This window comes from Schistocerca cancellata, chromosome 4 (genome assembly GCF_023864275.1).
Source record: "Schistocerca cancellata isolate TAMUIC-IGC-003103 chromosome 4, iqSchCanc2.1, whole genome shotgun sequence".
Taxonomy (NCBI): domain Eukaryota; kingdom Metazoa; phylum Arthropoda; class Insecta; order Orthoptera; family Acrididae; genus Schistocerca; species Schistocerca cancellata.
In genome coordinates, this window is record NC_064629.1 from 55293863 (window position 1) to 55311287 (window position 17425).

Below are 17425 nucleotides of genomic sequence, written 5' to 3' on the forward strand. Positions count from 1 at the left end.
ATGCAACTCTTATCAGTGCAGTCGATAAGTAAATACTTTACAGTCATGTACAAAATCATAAAATACATTGATTATCAGAAAGAAAAAAATAATTCTTTTCATTCAGTTCTTATATGAGAAGCACTATTTATTATATTGAATCTGCTTATTTTTGCAAAATAAGTAAACATGTATACAACCTTTACTAACAATATATACCAATTTCCATTAGCAAATAATGTGATCATAAGTCCTGGGAGCCATGCATCAACTAACTTTAAACACAACAGTACCAACATAGACTTACACTTTCTTCTATTCTTCTAAGTATTCAAATGACTCAGCACACAACCTACTTTTATTATTTCCATAAATATATCATTTTACTAAGTATACAGCCTTAACAACTGTCTAGTACTCTGACAGCTGTTCAACTCTACTTACCAAAGATTACTGTAGGGCGGAAATATCTCAGTCAGGCAAGGATACCTCATGGTATGTTATCTAACATATGTTGATCATTTATCATTTGTCTCTGGAAAATGGCAGACAGCTGGGCCTAACATTGTTATTCATGGGTTTAACAAACTACATGTTTCAAGTGTTTAAACAACTTATAACTCCATAGAAGATCAAAACGAAGCAAAGTTGTTGAGAATGAGGCCATTAAAGTATAGCACAAGCTGATATTGGTAAAGGATTGGGAAAAAAATTTGTAATGTCCTTTCCAAATGAATCATCCTGTCATTTGCCTTGAATAATATAAATAAAATTACCACAAACATAAATCTAGGTGGCTGAATAGGGATTTGAGACACAGTCCTCCTGAGATCATACCCAGTTTGTGAACTGCTATGCTAACTTGCTCAGTTTTTGAAAATCATTCTGAATCTATGTGTATGTTAATAACAATACACACACACACACACACACACACACACACACACACACACACACACACACACACACACACAGGCACACAAGCATGATTCCTGCACACAAGATAGCCAACTACAGTATCTCGTGCCGGCATTCTGGCCTGAGATGCTGGAGTTGGTAGTTGGGTGTATGTGAGGTGTGCTTGCTTATGTGTGTCAATGGTGTGTGTCTCTCTTCTACTGCTGAAAGCTTTATGTAAGTGTCTCTTAATTGTGCCTGTCTGCAACTACATTGTTGATGATCCTACTTGGAGTTTCCATTGTTTGATTGTATGTTAATAATAGTTATTATTGTGATGCAGTTATTAGAAAAAATAATAAATTAGAAGGTGGGAGCATTTCCACAGCTGTACATGAAAAGGCAAATGGACCTCATCCATTCAGAGGCAGAAGTTTTTTGATTGGAGAAAGAAAGGAATGAAGAAACCCGGTAGACAGCAAACGTGTGCAAACTTTCGAAACAACTGTATGGCAAATGTCTTCCAGCAGTACTCGTCTAAACAACAACATGTCAGCCTATCTTGATGTATCATGCTTTGCCCTGGCCTTTAGTAGATTTTCTGTCTAGTGTGTAAAAGATTGTCCAGTCTCTTTGCCCCATCACCCTCTGCTCACTCTCAAAAAAGTAGAATATCACTTCAAAGGCTTGAGATTTAGTTAGTTGTTTTATGAATAGTACTGGACCTGTTGGTATATTTCAAGTTGGCTGTAAACAAACTTGAGCATGTATTTGGATGCAAAGTTTAGTGATACATATGTATGCAATATTTAATTTGAATACATGCCTATAATGAAATAATGATATTTTCTTTTTTCCAGGTTTATGAGCTTTATTGGCCAATACTTGCAAATCATTCAGAGCACTTAGAGATGAGAGTTGCAGCTCTCACCATGTTAATTATCTCACAGCCTACAACAGGACGTTTCTTGAGCCTCTACTGGTACATGCAGTCAGAAAAAAACACACAGTTGAAACATTTCTTTTACACAACAATAACATCTCTGGCTGATTCCCAGTATCCTTGCTATTCATATCTGTGAGTCAATATTTTTCACTTTTCAGTATCTATAGTGCTCCAAACCTTACAAAAATAAGAAAGTAACAACAAAACAACTACAGTAAATAAAGAAGGGGCTAAAATATTGCTATACTTATTTCATAATGGTAATGGGCAGTCATTGCCCTCTTACACTGAAAGAAAAGTAAATGATTAGTTATCAAGAATTACTTTATATTGTTTCACTGTTAAGGTGTTTCATAACTCTAACACTGGTTGATTCGTGTAGACTGTAAATCCTCTAAAAATTAGATCATATGGTGACAGAGAGAATGAACTGGAGTAGACAGGGAGAGACTGAGATATTAACATTTCATCAAGTATAAGATGTAAATTTTGCCCCTGTGAAAAGTAAAATTGCCTATGCAAGCTGGTTGTAAATCATGGACGAAGAAGAGGGAAAGAGTAGTACATATTATTCATAGGTATTACTACCTCTCCTGTGAAGCCAAGAGGCTCTGATGCCAAAGGGCTTTGGTGAATTTCTGTTCTGACTTATTTCTTGCAGAGACGTACAAAACAAGTTTTCTCTTTACTAATTGTTTAGAGGAGCTAAAGTTGTTGTTGCTCTATTGAGGTATTAAAAGACATATACCATTTGTGTTTTCACTCCCTTCTCTTTTTTCTTCACTGGCCATAATGGTGGTGGTAGTAGCAGACTGCCTGTTTGATTACCGAGAGAGGTGGTGCAGTGGTTAGCATGCTGGGCTTGCATTCAGGAGGATGACAGTTCAAACCCATATCTGGAGATCCTGATTTACATTTTCTGTGATTTCCCTAAATTGCTTCAGGCAAATGCCAGGATGGTACCTATGAAAGGGTGTGGCTGTCTTCCTTCCCCATCCTCCCCTAATCTGATGGTACCGATGACCTTGCTGTTTGGTTCCCTCACCCAGATCAACCAAACAACTAATCAGCTGCTTGATTCCATTAATAAAGTATTTCATTTTGTGATGTCGGCATCTGCATCTCAATTTTATCACTCAAACTCGAAATGTATTCCTTACTAAGAGTACCATTTTTACCTATACCATTTTCTTTGATAACAATGATTAAACAGGTTTAAAAGGGATCTCATGTAACTTCACTAGCTTGCTAACTTGTGATTTTCTTTCTAAGAATGTTTGCATAAACCAAAAGTCTGGAACTGATGATATGTAGAACAGCAACTGGAGGCGTGAATGTGGTCATTCTGTTCAAGATACCTCATTACATTTCATGTGTTATAAGGATCTAAAATAGATGAATGTCAAAAATATTGGATGGTGCTTCTGTGGATCACTTCTGATACTCTTCTTGTATGGACAAAGATTTTTATTCGAGAGATATATACTATACCATAATATACTATTAGGGTAAAAAGAGGGGCTATGTCAAGAGGGGCTAACTGAGACACAAATTCTGTATGAATCTGATAGGGAATCCATCAGACCATGAAGTTTTGTTCAGTTTCACCTGTCTCTCAATGGCACTTACACTAATATCTACACAGAAGAGCCAAATAAACTGGCACACCTACTCCATACTGAATAAGGCCCCTGGAAGCACACAAAAAAGCAAGCACACAAGCACACATTGCATAGACTCAACTAATGTCTGAAGTAGTGCTGGAGAGAACTGACACCATGAATCCTGCCAGGCTGTCCATAAATCCATAAGAGTACAACAGAGTTGAATCTCTCCTGAACAGCATGTTGCAAGGAATCCTAGATATGCTCAATAATGTTTAGGTCTGGGGAGTTTGGTGGTGAGTGGAAGTGTTTATACACAGAAGAGTGTTCCTGGAGCCACTCCATAGCAGTTCTGGATGTGTGAGGTGTTGCATTGTCCTGCTTGAATTGCCCAAGTCTGTCAAAATGCAGCTCAGAGATGCTGTGTCCCATCGCATGTTTACCAACTATCACACCACATTCAAACTCACTTAAATCTTGATAACATGCAATTGTAGCAGAAGTAACTGATCTAACAGATAAGGCAGACACTGGTTGTCTTATATAGGTGTTGATTGCAGTGCCATATTCTGCCTGTTTATGTGTCTCTGTATTTGAATACGGATGCTTATACCAGTTTCTTTGGCACTTCAGTGTATATCACTAATATCTGTAGTGGTGAGAGATTTAAAATGAAGTAGTACTTCTGCATTTTCTTTTGCAAAGGAACCTTTGAAAAAGAAGTTCAAAATTTATACTTTTGCTTTTTAATGATCAATGTTTAGTTACTGCATCATATGTGTGGGTCTAGACATTATAATTTCAATATCAGTCACAGTCTTAACATATGACTAGAATTTGTCTGTGGTTTTTGAGAGGTCTTTGGATAAAATTCTATGATGCTGATCATTGAAGGCTTCACATGTTGCCCTTTTGGCAGCCAAATGCATTTTCTTTCATATCTCATTATCTATAGCTCTATGCTTTGTTTTACAGCAATAGTTCAATAGTCTCATTTTCATTAGAAGTTTCTGTACAGAGACTGTAGACTTTGAATGATCCCTCCCACCATGTATTGTTCTACTTTTTATATATTTTTTCAGGGCTTGGTCAATTATTCATCTGAAACTGAGCTGAAATTCTTCTCCATTAGCCTGCCCAGAGTTATATGTTCCATGTCCCTCTTTGAGTTAAGACAGTACTGTCTCTTTAATTTATTGAACATATAATTTTTTATGCTGGTTCTAGTTGCCCTTTATAGTTCAATACTGATTTTTTGCAACAGCTCCTTCAAGATCACTGATAAAAATTTCAATACTAACATCTGTATAGAGGACAAGTCTATTTGTTGCTTTTGTATTTAATATACACCCAAAGACAAAAAAAATATGCACTATGAAGAAATTATCCAAATGAGACAGAAATCTCAAACTGAGTAAGTCAGTAACACATTGGTCATCCTCTGGCCCTTATGGAGAAGAATTTCAGCTCAGTTTTAGATGAATAACCGACCAAGCCCTGGAAAATTGATTGATGGAGTTGCTGGATGTCCTCCCGAGGGATATTGTGTGAAATTCTGTTCAAATGATGTGTTAGATCCTTAAAATCTCGGTCCTGCCCCTAATGCTCCAAATATATTTAGTTTGGGAGAGATCTAGTGACCCTGCTGGCCAGGATAGCATTTGGCAAGTATGAAGACAAGCAGAAGAAACTCTTGCCATGTGTGTGGGCATTATCTTGCTAAAATGTAAGCCCAGTATGGATTTTCCATTGCTCAGTAGCACATATTATGCCAGCTTACATAACCGCTGTTGGTAAATGATGCTTTGTTGCTAAATAGAACACGTGCAAAAAATCTGTCATTGTCCCATAATTTCTCTTGTGCCCAGTGGCAGAACTGTACACAATGTTCAAAGTCATCGCCATCCAATTCCTGGTGCATAGAAATATGGTACAGGTGCAATCAATGTTGATGTAGCATTCTGAACACCGACGTTTCTGAGATTCCCAATTCTCGTGCAATTTGTCTGCTACCGATGTACAGGTTGCAGGCTGTGGTTGACGTTTCACATGTGGCTGAACACTTCCTGTTTCCTTAAATAATGTAACTATCCAGCGAACAGTCTGGACACTTGAAAGATGTCATCCAGGATACCGAACAGCATACGTAGCACACACCCGTTGGGCATTTTGATCACAATAGCCATACATCAACACAATATCGACCTTTTCCGCAAAAGGTAAACAGTCCATTTTATCACAAGTAATGTATCATAAAGCAAATACCATTCCCACTGGCGGAATGTTATGTGATACCATGTACTTATACGTTTGTGACTATTACAGTGCCATCTATCACAAAGTGAAAAAAAGTGGTCCAACTAAAGCACTCATATTTCTTCTTTACATACTACATGAATATGTAATAAAAAATGGGGGATCCTATTTTAAAAAGTGCAGTTGATATCCGTTTGACCTATGGCAGCGCCATCTAGCGAACCAACCATGCTGGACGAGTTTCATTCTTTGTAGTTTTTTTGTTTGATGCTTATTTTGTGAGATATTTGGCCCAATCACTATCAACGGACTCCCCCCCCCCCCCCCCTTGCTTTAGATGACAATAGAAGAGGTCTTACTATGAAATAGTACCCCAGACCATTACTCCTCATTCTCAGATTGGTATCTTTCCACAGCATCTCCAGATACATCTTTGCTGGTTATTGAGGCTCAGTTCAAAGTGGGATACAATTCTACTGCATTCAATGAGATTACAGGCTGAATGTGCCTGACACCACTACAAATGGGCTTGTTGGTGTACAGGGATCACTGGTAGTAGCCAAAAGGGGCACTTTGAGCTGATCACCGTTTCTGGAAGTTGGGGTCACTGTAGCACCAGTTGCATGTCAAACTGATGACAATGATATGTCCAGGACTCTGAGTGCCTCTCTTATGATTGCTTGGCCTTCAAGTTCTGTTGTCCATTTAGATCAACTGCTTTCTTCTTGACTCTGTGTTCAGCCATGGTTCACCTATTCCTGTCAGTATCATCAAATAGTGGCATCACTCCTTTTCAAGTGTCGAATGATCTACCAAATTCTCTAACTGGCTTCTTTAATACCAATGTCACATCCTCTCTCAGGTGTTAACATCTGTGTATGTTTTTCATGCAAGGCATGGTTACTGTCGAACTGAGTACACAAAGTGAAATTCACAAAGACTCTATGCCTTGGTATGATCATGACCCCTGTTTACAATTCTCACCAGCTGCATGGTGAAATTGCAGTACTGAGTCACACCTTCATCCACCAGCCACCAAAGTTTACAATTTTGCATTTTTCATGGTATGATCAATTTGTGACCACTTTGCATAACTCCTTTGTGGTGTATAAGTTTTCTTGTCTTAAAGTGTATATCATGGGTGGGCTTCAGATCTATTTTTTCTGATTAATTTTCAGAGAAAGCATTTAGTATTGATTTGGAAGATGTCATTTCATGCCCACCACTTACAATAATTGTTGCAAACAATAGTTGGATAATGAAGTCTCCTCCAGTATATTTGAATCCTTTATTAAGTCAGCTACACTGCCTGACCAAAAGAGGTGAAACAACAACAAAAGGAGGAGAAAACAAAATGGAACTGCATGGGCTGACAGGGTACGAGATATTATTTCAGTTATACAAAATTGAGTAATATTTACAGAGAACTTGGCAGAATGAGCCCACCTTTCAATGTGACATTACACCCACTCTGAAATGGATGAATGCATTTACTTGGTTGGGAAGGATGTCATAAAGTCATTGTATCCTCTCTTCAGGCAAACTGACCTACAGACAGTTGTAACTAGTCCTAGATATTGAGGATACTATCTCTGGGATGGAGATGACATCCAAGCTGGAGCCACAGATGTTCTATCAAGGATAGAGCTGGGAGTCTACATCACACAGACTGTTCATGAGACATGTGCCATGTGCCATGTGTGGACAAGTACTACCCTATTGAAAAATGGCACCACAATACTGTCACATGAGAAGTAACACCTGAAGGTGCAAGATGTATGTAACATACTTTTTTGTTGTCATGTTTCCCTCAATTACTACCAGCCATGATATGAAGTGATACCCAATGGCTCCCCACACCCTGATGTAAGGAGTAACACCACTATATTTCTCCAAAATATTGGAAGAATGGGACCATTGCCCAGGTTGCCAACATATGTACCAATGGCAGTCGTATAGAGTAACACAGGACTGCAATTCATTGCTGAACACTACCAATGCTGAACACAATCCAATGCCATTCATCAGCAGTGCATGCTTTCTGATCATGGTACCACTACAAATGCGGCCATTTGTGTTGTGGTGTTAATGACAACCTATACATGACATGGTAATTCCCTATTCCAACTGCTGCTAGTTGCTGATCATTGGTTGGGGTGAGACAGAATGTTGCAAGGAATCCATTACTTGCTCTTCAATGACAGTTGCAGATGTGAAGGCGTTGTGATGTCCTTGGTGTACAATTTGGTGATCCTCCCCTGTGATGGTCAGATACGGTCAATCAGAACATCGACAATGGCATGCCTGCGCTCACATTCCCATGCAGTCCAACATCAGGTCACTGGCACACTTGAATGCCACACAAATCTGGACATTGCACAATCACAATGGCACAGATTGTGAAGCAGTCACTGAAGATTAGTATGATGTAGTCAGCAGCATGTCCTGCCTGTGGATAGTCAACTCAGTCTTGGCCTCAGTTTGGTGATGGCTATTCATTACGGCAGATAGCTGTTTGGTTGTCATTCCCACATAAAAGGATGAGCAAATGTTACAGCTTACTGGTATATGATATGGCTGTCTTGAATGTAGGTAGGGCCACATGTGCAAGCAATCACATAATGTACCACCACTGCCGTAACTTACAAAACCTTTTATGTGGGCATGATTATCAACCATATGTCCACTCAAATGAATGACCATTGCTAAACTGTAGCCATGTGTCAACCACCTAGATGTGAAACATGTTGCTGAGAACAACATACCTGACTTCAGTGGCTCATAATTATTTTTATTATAGTGGAGGGCACTAAGGGCTTTACTGAACGGGACTAGAAAACGATGTAACCATGTAGTCAAGTCCTTGGTAGAAGGACAGTGATTTGGCCACCACTGAATCACAGTTTTCTTATGCTGTCATAACTCTTAATTGATAGATTGTGGTCACTGAGGCCAAGGCCCCACTTGTTCTTTAAATCTTTGTACTGTTAGTACAGCAGACAACAGAGACTGACTGATTAGCTATTGATGGCCTGGACATATGTCCAGTTTGTGATTTTCCAGACTTGATTGGACAAGTTGTGTCATGGTGTGGTATGAACTCTGTAATAGCCATATTGTTGCACCAGCATGTGTGTTAATGTTGGGGTTAAAGGAATGATAAGTCTGTATTACAGTACTTTGTGTCAGGTCATTGTGACAGCACCCTTTAGTGAATTTTATTTCTAGTGTGAGCAGAATGTACTTCACCATTGTTAATACAACAAACTGATGAGTTTAGAATTATATATTAATACCTTCAGCTGCTGACAGGTGTCGATATATATCAACGGGGCAGGTGAAAAAGTGTGCCCTGACCGGGACTCGAACGAGGGATCTCCTGCTTACATGGCAGTTGCTCTGTCCATCTGAGCCACCGAGTGCATACATCCTGTGAGACCCACATTCTCACCTTATATGTCCACACACTACATTTGTAGTGTCCCTACCCACCACACTCATTACTTGTGAAAGACGTTCTTACCAAGTCCCGTAAGAGTTCGGGTAATGTGTGTGCATCCACACAGAAGAAGCAGGTTATAGCCAGTGTTGCCAGAACTACGTACTTATATGGATATGATGTCTGTTCTTTCAGACATTATGTGTGACATCAATGCATGGAATGTCATTGATCATACAGGTTGTCATTAGTATCATAATCATGACCTTCACCATGGTGGAACCCATGCAGATTGTATAATATATTTGGCAATGTGTTGATCATGGCAAGCCAAATTACATTACACATAGTCCAATATGGGTTGCAAGCACTCCCATGTTTTGACAAGAGCAATTTTGCTAATGACTGTAAAATTCCTGTCTGCTGTGTTGTACAGTTCATGAATTTCTGGTGAGGTGATCAGTCTTTATGTCAATACCTGTTAAATATTCATGTAGCCTGGTCAGACATCTATAAGTAACTGGAGTGAATCAGTATCAGGACTCACATTTGTAATGATTGAGGGATGACCACGTATTGAGAAGCACAGTAAAACCACTTTCTAATGAATCAATGGGGACTCAAGTATTTTTTCCTGAAATAGGGGTTTTTCTTAAATGGGAGTTTTGGTTAGGTACACAGAAAGAGTGACCTAGAGTCATAATTCAAGAGTGTTTAGATGACATAAGAGATATTTAGTCACAAACTTAACAATAATCTGCTACAAATTTAAATACAACATGCACATAAATCACACTTATTGCAGAACACATTTTTTAAATAAAGAAGTGTTGATTTTTCCTTCTTCCAGCATACTGTAATCACAGAAATTCTCACTCTGTTTGTTATAACTCACTCCTCTGCATTAAACGACAAAAAGTATTTCCTGACAGTACATTGTGCAGCAGAAACAAAACTTGGTGCAATGGCCTCCTCCTCCTCTTCTTCTCCTTCTTCTTCTTCATGATCATTGCTACCACCTCTTTCTACCCCACAGTGTTCCTTCACCATAGTTTTATGCATCACGCTCACATTCATCTTGGGTGTTGAAGTCAAAACTTTGTCATCACAAGAAACAAAGGCCTGGAATGTCAAATTTTCAGAAACATCTGTGATTCTGTTCCATTCTTCTTGTGGAACAATGTTGTCTTCATCAGCAATTGATATATTCACAATCAGCCATTGCAAAACAATTTAACACAGTCTGTTGTGTTACAAAATTCCACACAGCAACAAACATATGCATGGCCTGTAAAATCTTAAGCCTCATCACTTCCTTCCTCTCAAGGAATATAATTGATTTCTGGACAACTGCTACCCTGTATTTGGCTTTAATGGAGTGTACTATATCCAGGTTCAAAGGCTGGAGATGGTTTGTGCAGTTAGGTGGAAGAAACACAACATTGTTATTTCTCAGAAATGATACTTCCTTTGGACGTGCAATGCATCAGACAATCATAAGTAATATTTTTATAGCTGCTGCTCCCATTTTGGCATCTAAATGCCAGATAAATCTTGTAAAGATTTCTGACCTCATCATGGCATTGCTGTTGTACTCATTTGTACAAGGTAATGTCTTAATATTTCTGAAACACCTAGCAGTTCTAAATTTCCCTATTATCAGTGGCAGCAATTTTTCACTCCCATATCTATTTACACACAGTAGCTCAGTTATTCTTTAATTGCTTTTTTTACTTCCATGGCATTTTTCTCCCTTAACAGAATAGGTTTTTATAGAAAGTAATCTGTAAAAAAAGGCTGTTTCATTTGCACTGAAATTGTCTCTGTGTTCACAACCTTGTATTAACTGCAGAAATGTAGTGCTCTTCCAGTGGTTTACATTTTCTGCATCCACAGCCTCACTTTCTCCACTTACACACTGAAATGAGAGATTGTAATGTTTCTAAAAACAATCTAACCATGTGTTTGACGCACTGAAATTTTCAACACTGATCTTCCTGACGATATTCCAAGCCTTCTCTTGTAGAGTTGTTCGCATTCCTTGCAACCATTTTAAAAGAATCATTTCCACATCACTGAATGTTGGCATGTAGGTATTGTTCCTTCTTCAGCCAGAGGAACTGCTAGCTTTGGCATTTGACAACACTTCCTTGTTTTTGACAATGCCTCACAATTAATATGGTGCCAAATTGTACTTTTTCACCATGTCCGAAAGGTTTATGTTGTGATTGTCTTTGACATTGTGGGTAATCATCAGCATCTGCTCAATTGTAAGCATCCTACATTTGCAGGCCATAGCTCCACAGAAGTATAAAATTTATAAATTGGGCTGTAGCAAAGTCAACACTTCATGGCTTGTGCTTCATCACTCAATGACTGTGGCATCAGATCACGTGACCAAAGTCACATGGCAGGCAGGGCGGAAATCACTTTCTGATTTGTTCAACATTTTTTTCTGGCATCATTACAATGGAATTCAATCTAGATACATGTCAACTGAAAGAACAGATTCCCATATATTGCCATTACAGGACACAAAGTACAACCAGTGTGAAACTGAAATAAATGAGAAACTCACTTGGACATGTTAGGAATTGCATAAAAAGGAAATTTAATTTACAGGGTGTTTGGGTTTTTTTCCTTAAAGCACAGTTTGTTAAAAATGGGGAAGAATAACATTGTTCTTATGGAAGTTTCACCAGGACCTAGAGAAATATTTGTTAAAAGTAGGATTTCCTTAAAATCAGGTTAATTAATTCAGGGTTTCGCTAAGTGTTCATTATCAAAGAGTAGAACTCCACTACCCAATGTCTCTGCATCAGGATCCACTGCAAGTACTATGAAAGATAGGCAGGAGGTGAGAAAACTTGGATTTTATCGTCAAGCCACTGCTCATAAGCCACATATCATGCCGGTAAATGCTAAATGATGCCTTGCTAGGTGTAAGGAGTGTAAACATTGGACAACTGAACAATGGAAAAATGTTGTGTGGAGTGGCGAATCATGATACACAATGTGCTGATCTGATGACAGAGTGCAGGTATAGCGAATGCCTAGCGAACATCATCTGGCAGCGTATGTAGTGCCAACAGTAAAATTTGGACATGGTGGTGATATGGTATGGTCATGTTTTTCCTGGAGGGGGCTTGCACCCCTTGTTGTTTTGTGTGGCACTATCACAGCACAGGCCTACATTGATGTCTCATTTCCCACATTTGAAGAACAATTTCGGGATGTGGATTGCACCTTTCAACACGATTGAGCATCTGTTCATAATGCACGACCTGTGGTGGAGTGGTTACATGACAATAACATCCCTGTAAAGGATTGGCCTGCATGGAGTCCTGACCTGAATCCTATAGAACACCTTTGGGATGTTTTGGAATGCCGACTTTGTGCCAGGGCTCACCGACCAACATTGATACCTCTCCTCAGTGCAGCACTCTGTTAAGAATGGGCTGCCATTCCCCAAGAATCTTCCAGCACCTGATGCCTACGAGAGTGGAAGCTGTCATCAAGGCTAAGGGCAGGCCAACACCATATTGAATTTTAGCATTATCAATGGAGGGTGCCATGAACTTGTAAGTCATTTTCAGCCAGGTGTCCGGATACTTTTGATCACATAGTCTATAGTGATACATCAATAAGAATGACAAAAAATGTACAAAAAAGGCCAAAATTTCAATCACTGTGAAAGCGCAGTGAATCATAAAACAGCACATACTTTTAAATGAACATCTTACAAATAATTATATCAGTCATACTGGACATGATAATACTGTGTTCTGCTCTTGGTCACTTAGATATCTGGACCCAGCAGGCATGGAATCATTTTATGGGGTTCTGTGAAAAACCTTGTGTATGAGCCTCCTTTACTAAAGACAATTCTGCAACTCAGAACATGCATTTATAATGAGCTTGTCTCACCAACTGCTCATGTAAAGCTTCTTGGCAGATTAAAATTGTGTGCCTGACTGGGACTCTAACCTTTGACCTTTATCTTCCATGTGGTGACTGAGATATCCAAGCACAACTCACAATCTATCTCACAGCTTTACTTTCATCAGTTCCTCTTCTTCTAACTTCCAAAGTGTTAGTCCCACGAGATATACAGGAGAACTTTTAAAAAGTTGGAGCAAATATACTGGTAGAAGAAAATGTATGGAGATAAGCTATGAGTCATTCTGGTATGGATCAGTCAGTAGGGCACATACACATGAAAGGCAAAGTCCCCAATTCAAGTCCTCATTTGGTACAGACTTTTAATCTGGTATTAAGTTTGAAATCAATGCACACTCTGCTGCATAGTGAAAATTCTTTCTGGACCTCACAAATGCTTCCTAATGTATGACATGAAATTGATTATCAATTAGATGGTATCTGTGTGGCTAAGGATCAATAAAGAATGTAAGAACTTAAAGAAATTATTCAAATAGTTAAGGCAAATGAAAACATAATTGTGATGCAGGGCTTGAATTCAATAGTTGAAAAAGGAAGAGAAGACAATGCTAGGGGAAAGAAAGAATAGGAGAATGGAATGAAAGAGGAAGCCACCTGGTTGGATCATGATAGACGTTTGCATACATTGTGAGACATAAGACATAAAACCCATTTTATTTTGTGAAAGGTTAAACGTATTGGAACATGGTGTTCAGCAAGTGTTACAGCATCAGGGGGCAAGTATTTCTTTGTAACTCTTCAATTTCTCCAGGCATATTTCATGACAAAATAAATCTCAGGTGAACAGCCTGGTGTGAGTGTAAAAAGGACACAATATTTTGGCAATTGACCTTGTTGCCATCATCAGGTGTGCTGATGTACACCAGCACACCTGATGATGGCAAGAAGATCAATTGCCAAAATGTTGTATCCTTTGTGCACTCACACCAGGCTGTTCACCTGAGATTTATTTCATCAAGTATTTCTTTGGTCAATGTTTTTAAAGCTCTTGTCAGTGGAGGTATTGAAGCAAGTACGTTTTTTTTTAAATGGAATCAAATCCTTTTTATAATTGCTTTCAGTAGCTCTTGAGAAGACAATTACAATGATATATCATTTGTTAATATTGTTGAAACTTGTCAGAAAAAATTTGAGGAATATTTTAGAATTTGAGAGCAAGTGGCCAGAATTGCCATTAGTGGCACAAACACCTCCAAGCAGACCTCTTGTGCTATGCTGTTTCAAGATGTCAATACACTTACCTGTTTACTTTTCTGTACTACAGGCCACTTATTTCTGCTTCAACATTCATTGCTTTCAGACATGTACACCTATAAGAAGTTGGATGTACTACTTTTATATGGTGAATTTAAAAGAAATATCATAAAAGTAGTGCAGTGGTATAGGCACATCTATCCAGATAGCCAGTGTCTGATGCACTAGGCAATTGCATGAATTATTAAAATGATAGTGCCAAGAGGCTGCTTGAATGTCAAAAAGAGGACAAGAAAGAAGACTACACCTGACCGAGAACACGAAGAAGCTGTTCTGGCTATGATGCTAATGAATCCATGTAGTAGTGTGAGACATATTGCCAAGGAATGTGGAATCAGCCAGATGAGTCTCATTCACATCCTGCATTGACAAAATTTCAATCCCTATCATCTGTCATTACATCTGGCACTTGATGACCATGATTTTGAACACCATACAGAATTTTGTTGGTTGGCCCTTCAACAACTGAGGGATGACCATACATATTCCAACATGTGCTCTTTATCAATGACACATTGTTAACTAACCACACCAATGTAAATTTGCATAACATGCACTACTGGGTAGCCAGAAATCCTTGCTGACTTTGTCAGGTGTGACATCAACGGCTGTGGAGTGTAAAAATATGGGGTGGCATCATAGGAAAGTACATTGTGGGGGATTACTTCATCTCAGGTGTTCTAAATGGACATTCATACACACACTTTCAGTTGAACATTCTGCTGCTTTTTCTAGAAGAGCTACCACTGGATATTCAACAGCCTGTGTGGCTGTAGCATGATGGTTGTCCAGCTCCCCCGTGCTGTGTTGCAACCCAAATACTGAGTGAGAACTTCTCTGGATATTGGATAGGACAAAATTCTGTTGTCAAATGGCTTGCAAGGTCACCTCATTTGACTCCTCTTGATTTATTTGTTTTGGGAGCATTCAAAGAAGCAGTCTATGATGAAGCCTCAACTATGACAGAAAATATGTGTCATTGAATCACCAGTGCATCCTCTATCATGTCATTCACTGAAATTACATCTGTTCATAGATCTTTTGAATGGCAATTGCAAATGTGCCTTTCATTTCATGGTAACAGCTTGAACTTTTGCTTAAATAGAGGATAAAGCTTTCTCTCTATCTCTCTCTCAACTCATTGGTAGTAAACTGTTTATTTTATTTATGTGTGTATGAAATTGCATTGCAGTGGCAGATAAGTGAATAGTGTGTGTTGCATGTAGCTGGTAACACTGTCATAATGTGCTTACATACAGCATGAAATGATGTTTCATTAAGATGAATATTTATTTTGTGGTCTACAGATGGTCACCAAAGTATTTTCAGTAAAATGTTTAGTTCAATGAATGTATCCCATATTATATAATTTAGAGTAGTGTAGGTAGAGACAGCTGTCTGACAGCATGTATTTTACCTCTAAGAAGCACACAGCCACATACAGTAAAAGACAGGTCAAATCCTCCTTCTAACTTTTAGATTTTTAATACAGTACTTGTTTTTTGTGGTGTATAAGACCTGTTTATATTTGAAGAATGAACAGCTGTTTTCTCTGATTCAGCTCACCTCAATCTGGGAAGGTACACAAATGTGAAATAGTTTTCCTAAGCCCTTTGTGATACTCTAGATTATAGCCTGTGTCATATTTCCATATACAACATTGTAGGTGAACCTGCATCTAAGTCATAAGTTGGTTCAAGGGAAAATAAAGCTTTATTCTCATAGTGCAGGCCTGCCTTACAGTACACAACTATGCAGCCTGTTCTGAGACATCTGGTTGGCAGCGTTTACATCACAAATGCCATTTCCAGCCACGTTGCTATCACATTCTAGGACATTTGCCAAATTTTTTTACAACAGGTTTCAACATCAACATTAACTAATGCTACATCTCTATAACTGTCTTCTCAAGAGCTGCCAAATCCAGTTATAGAAAGTATATGGTTCCATTTTTTAAAAAATGTACTTACTTCAATATTTCAGTTGATACCAGTGCTAAAAACATTAACTGAAGAAAAATATATGTGCCCCTCAATGCTCTAATATTTTTTGAAAACAAATCATGAACACTGTAGCCCAGTGACAAGTCACATGATCAGATCAGTTGAACCGAAGGATCCAGTACATTCCATTTAAACATTGCCCAAACCATTATGGAGCCACCACAAACTCTCACAGTGCCTTGTTGACAACATGGGTCCATGGCTTCATGGGCTCTGCAGCACACTCAAACCCTACTATCAGCTGTTACCAATTGAAATTAGTACTCATCACACAAGGCCATGGTTTTCCAGTTGTATAGGATGCAACTGATATGGTCATGAGCCCAGGAGAGGCACTGCAAGTGATGTCTAGCTGTTCACAAAGACACTCAAGTTAGTCATCTCCTGCCATAGCCCAGTAATGCCAAATTTTGCTTCACTGCCCTAATGAATACATTAGTCATACGCCCCACATTGATTTCTGTGCTTATTTCACACAGTGTTGCTTGTCTTTTAGCACTGACAATTCTATGCAAACGCCACTGCTCTGGGTCATTAAGTGAAGGCCGTCAGCTACTGCATTGTCTGTGGTGAGAGTTAATGCCTGAAATGTGGTATTCTCAGCACCCTCATGACACTGTGGATCTCAATATTGACTTTTCTAATGATTTCTAAAATGGAATGCTCCATGAAACTGGCTCCCACTACCATTCCGTGTTCAAAGTCTGTAAATTCCCATTGTGTGGTGATAGTCACATCGGAAACCTTATCACACGAATCACCTGAGCACAAATGACATCTTTGCCAATAATATATCCTTGTATATCCTGTGTACGTGATACTACCACTATGTGTATATGTGCCTATTGCTGTCCCATGACTTTTGTCAGCTCAGTGTATTATAGAAAGAGAAGAGGAAATAAATGAGGATGACATGGGAGTATGATACTGCAAGAGGAGTTTGACACATCTCTGAAAGACCTAAGTTTAAAGAAATCCTCTATAGTAGGCAACATTCTGTCAGAATAATTTAGATCCTTCAGATAGACAGCCATGAGAAACATATTCCAAACTCTGTGCAAGAAATATCAGTCGGACAAAATACCTT

At 38.7% G+C, this 17425-nt stretch overlaps 1 protein-coding gene across 1 annotated transcript in view; it reads left to right on the plus strand.

Moving 5' to 3' along the window:
• Positions 1-17425, plus strand: part of LOC126183224 (uncharacterized) — a 679892-nt gene that overhangs the window by 292717 nt on the left and 369750 nt on the right. Inside the window, exon 10 of the mRNA XM_049925008.1 lies at positions 1737-1954. Coding sequence (XP_049780965.1) covers positions 1737-1954 — 218 coding nt within the window. The remainder of the gene's footprint in view (positions 1-1736; positions 1955-17425) is intronic.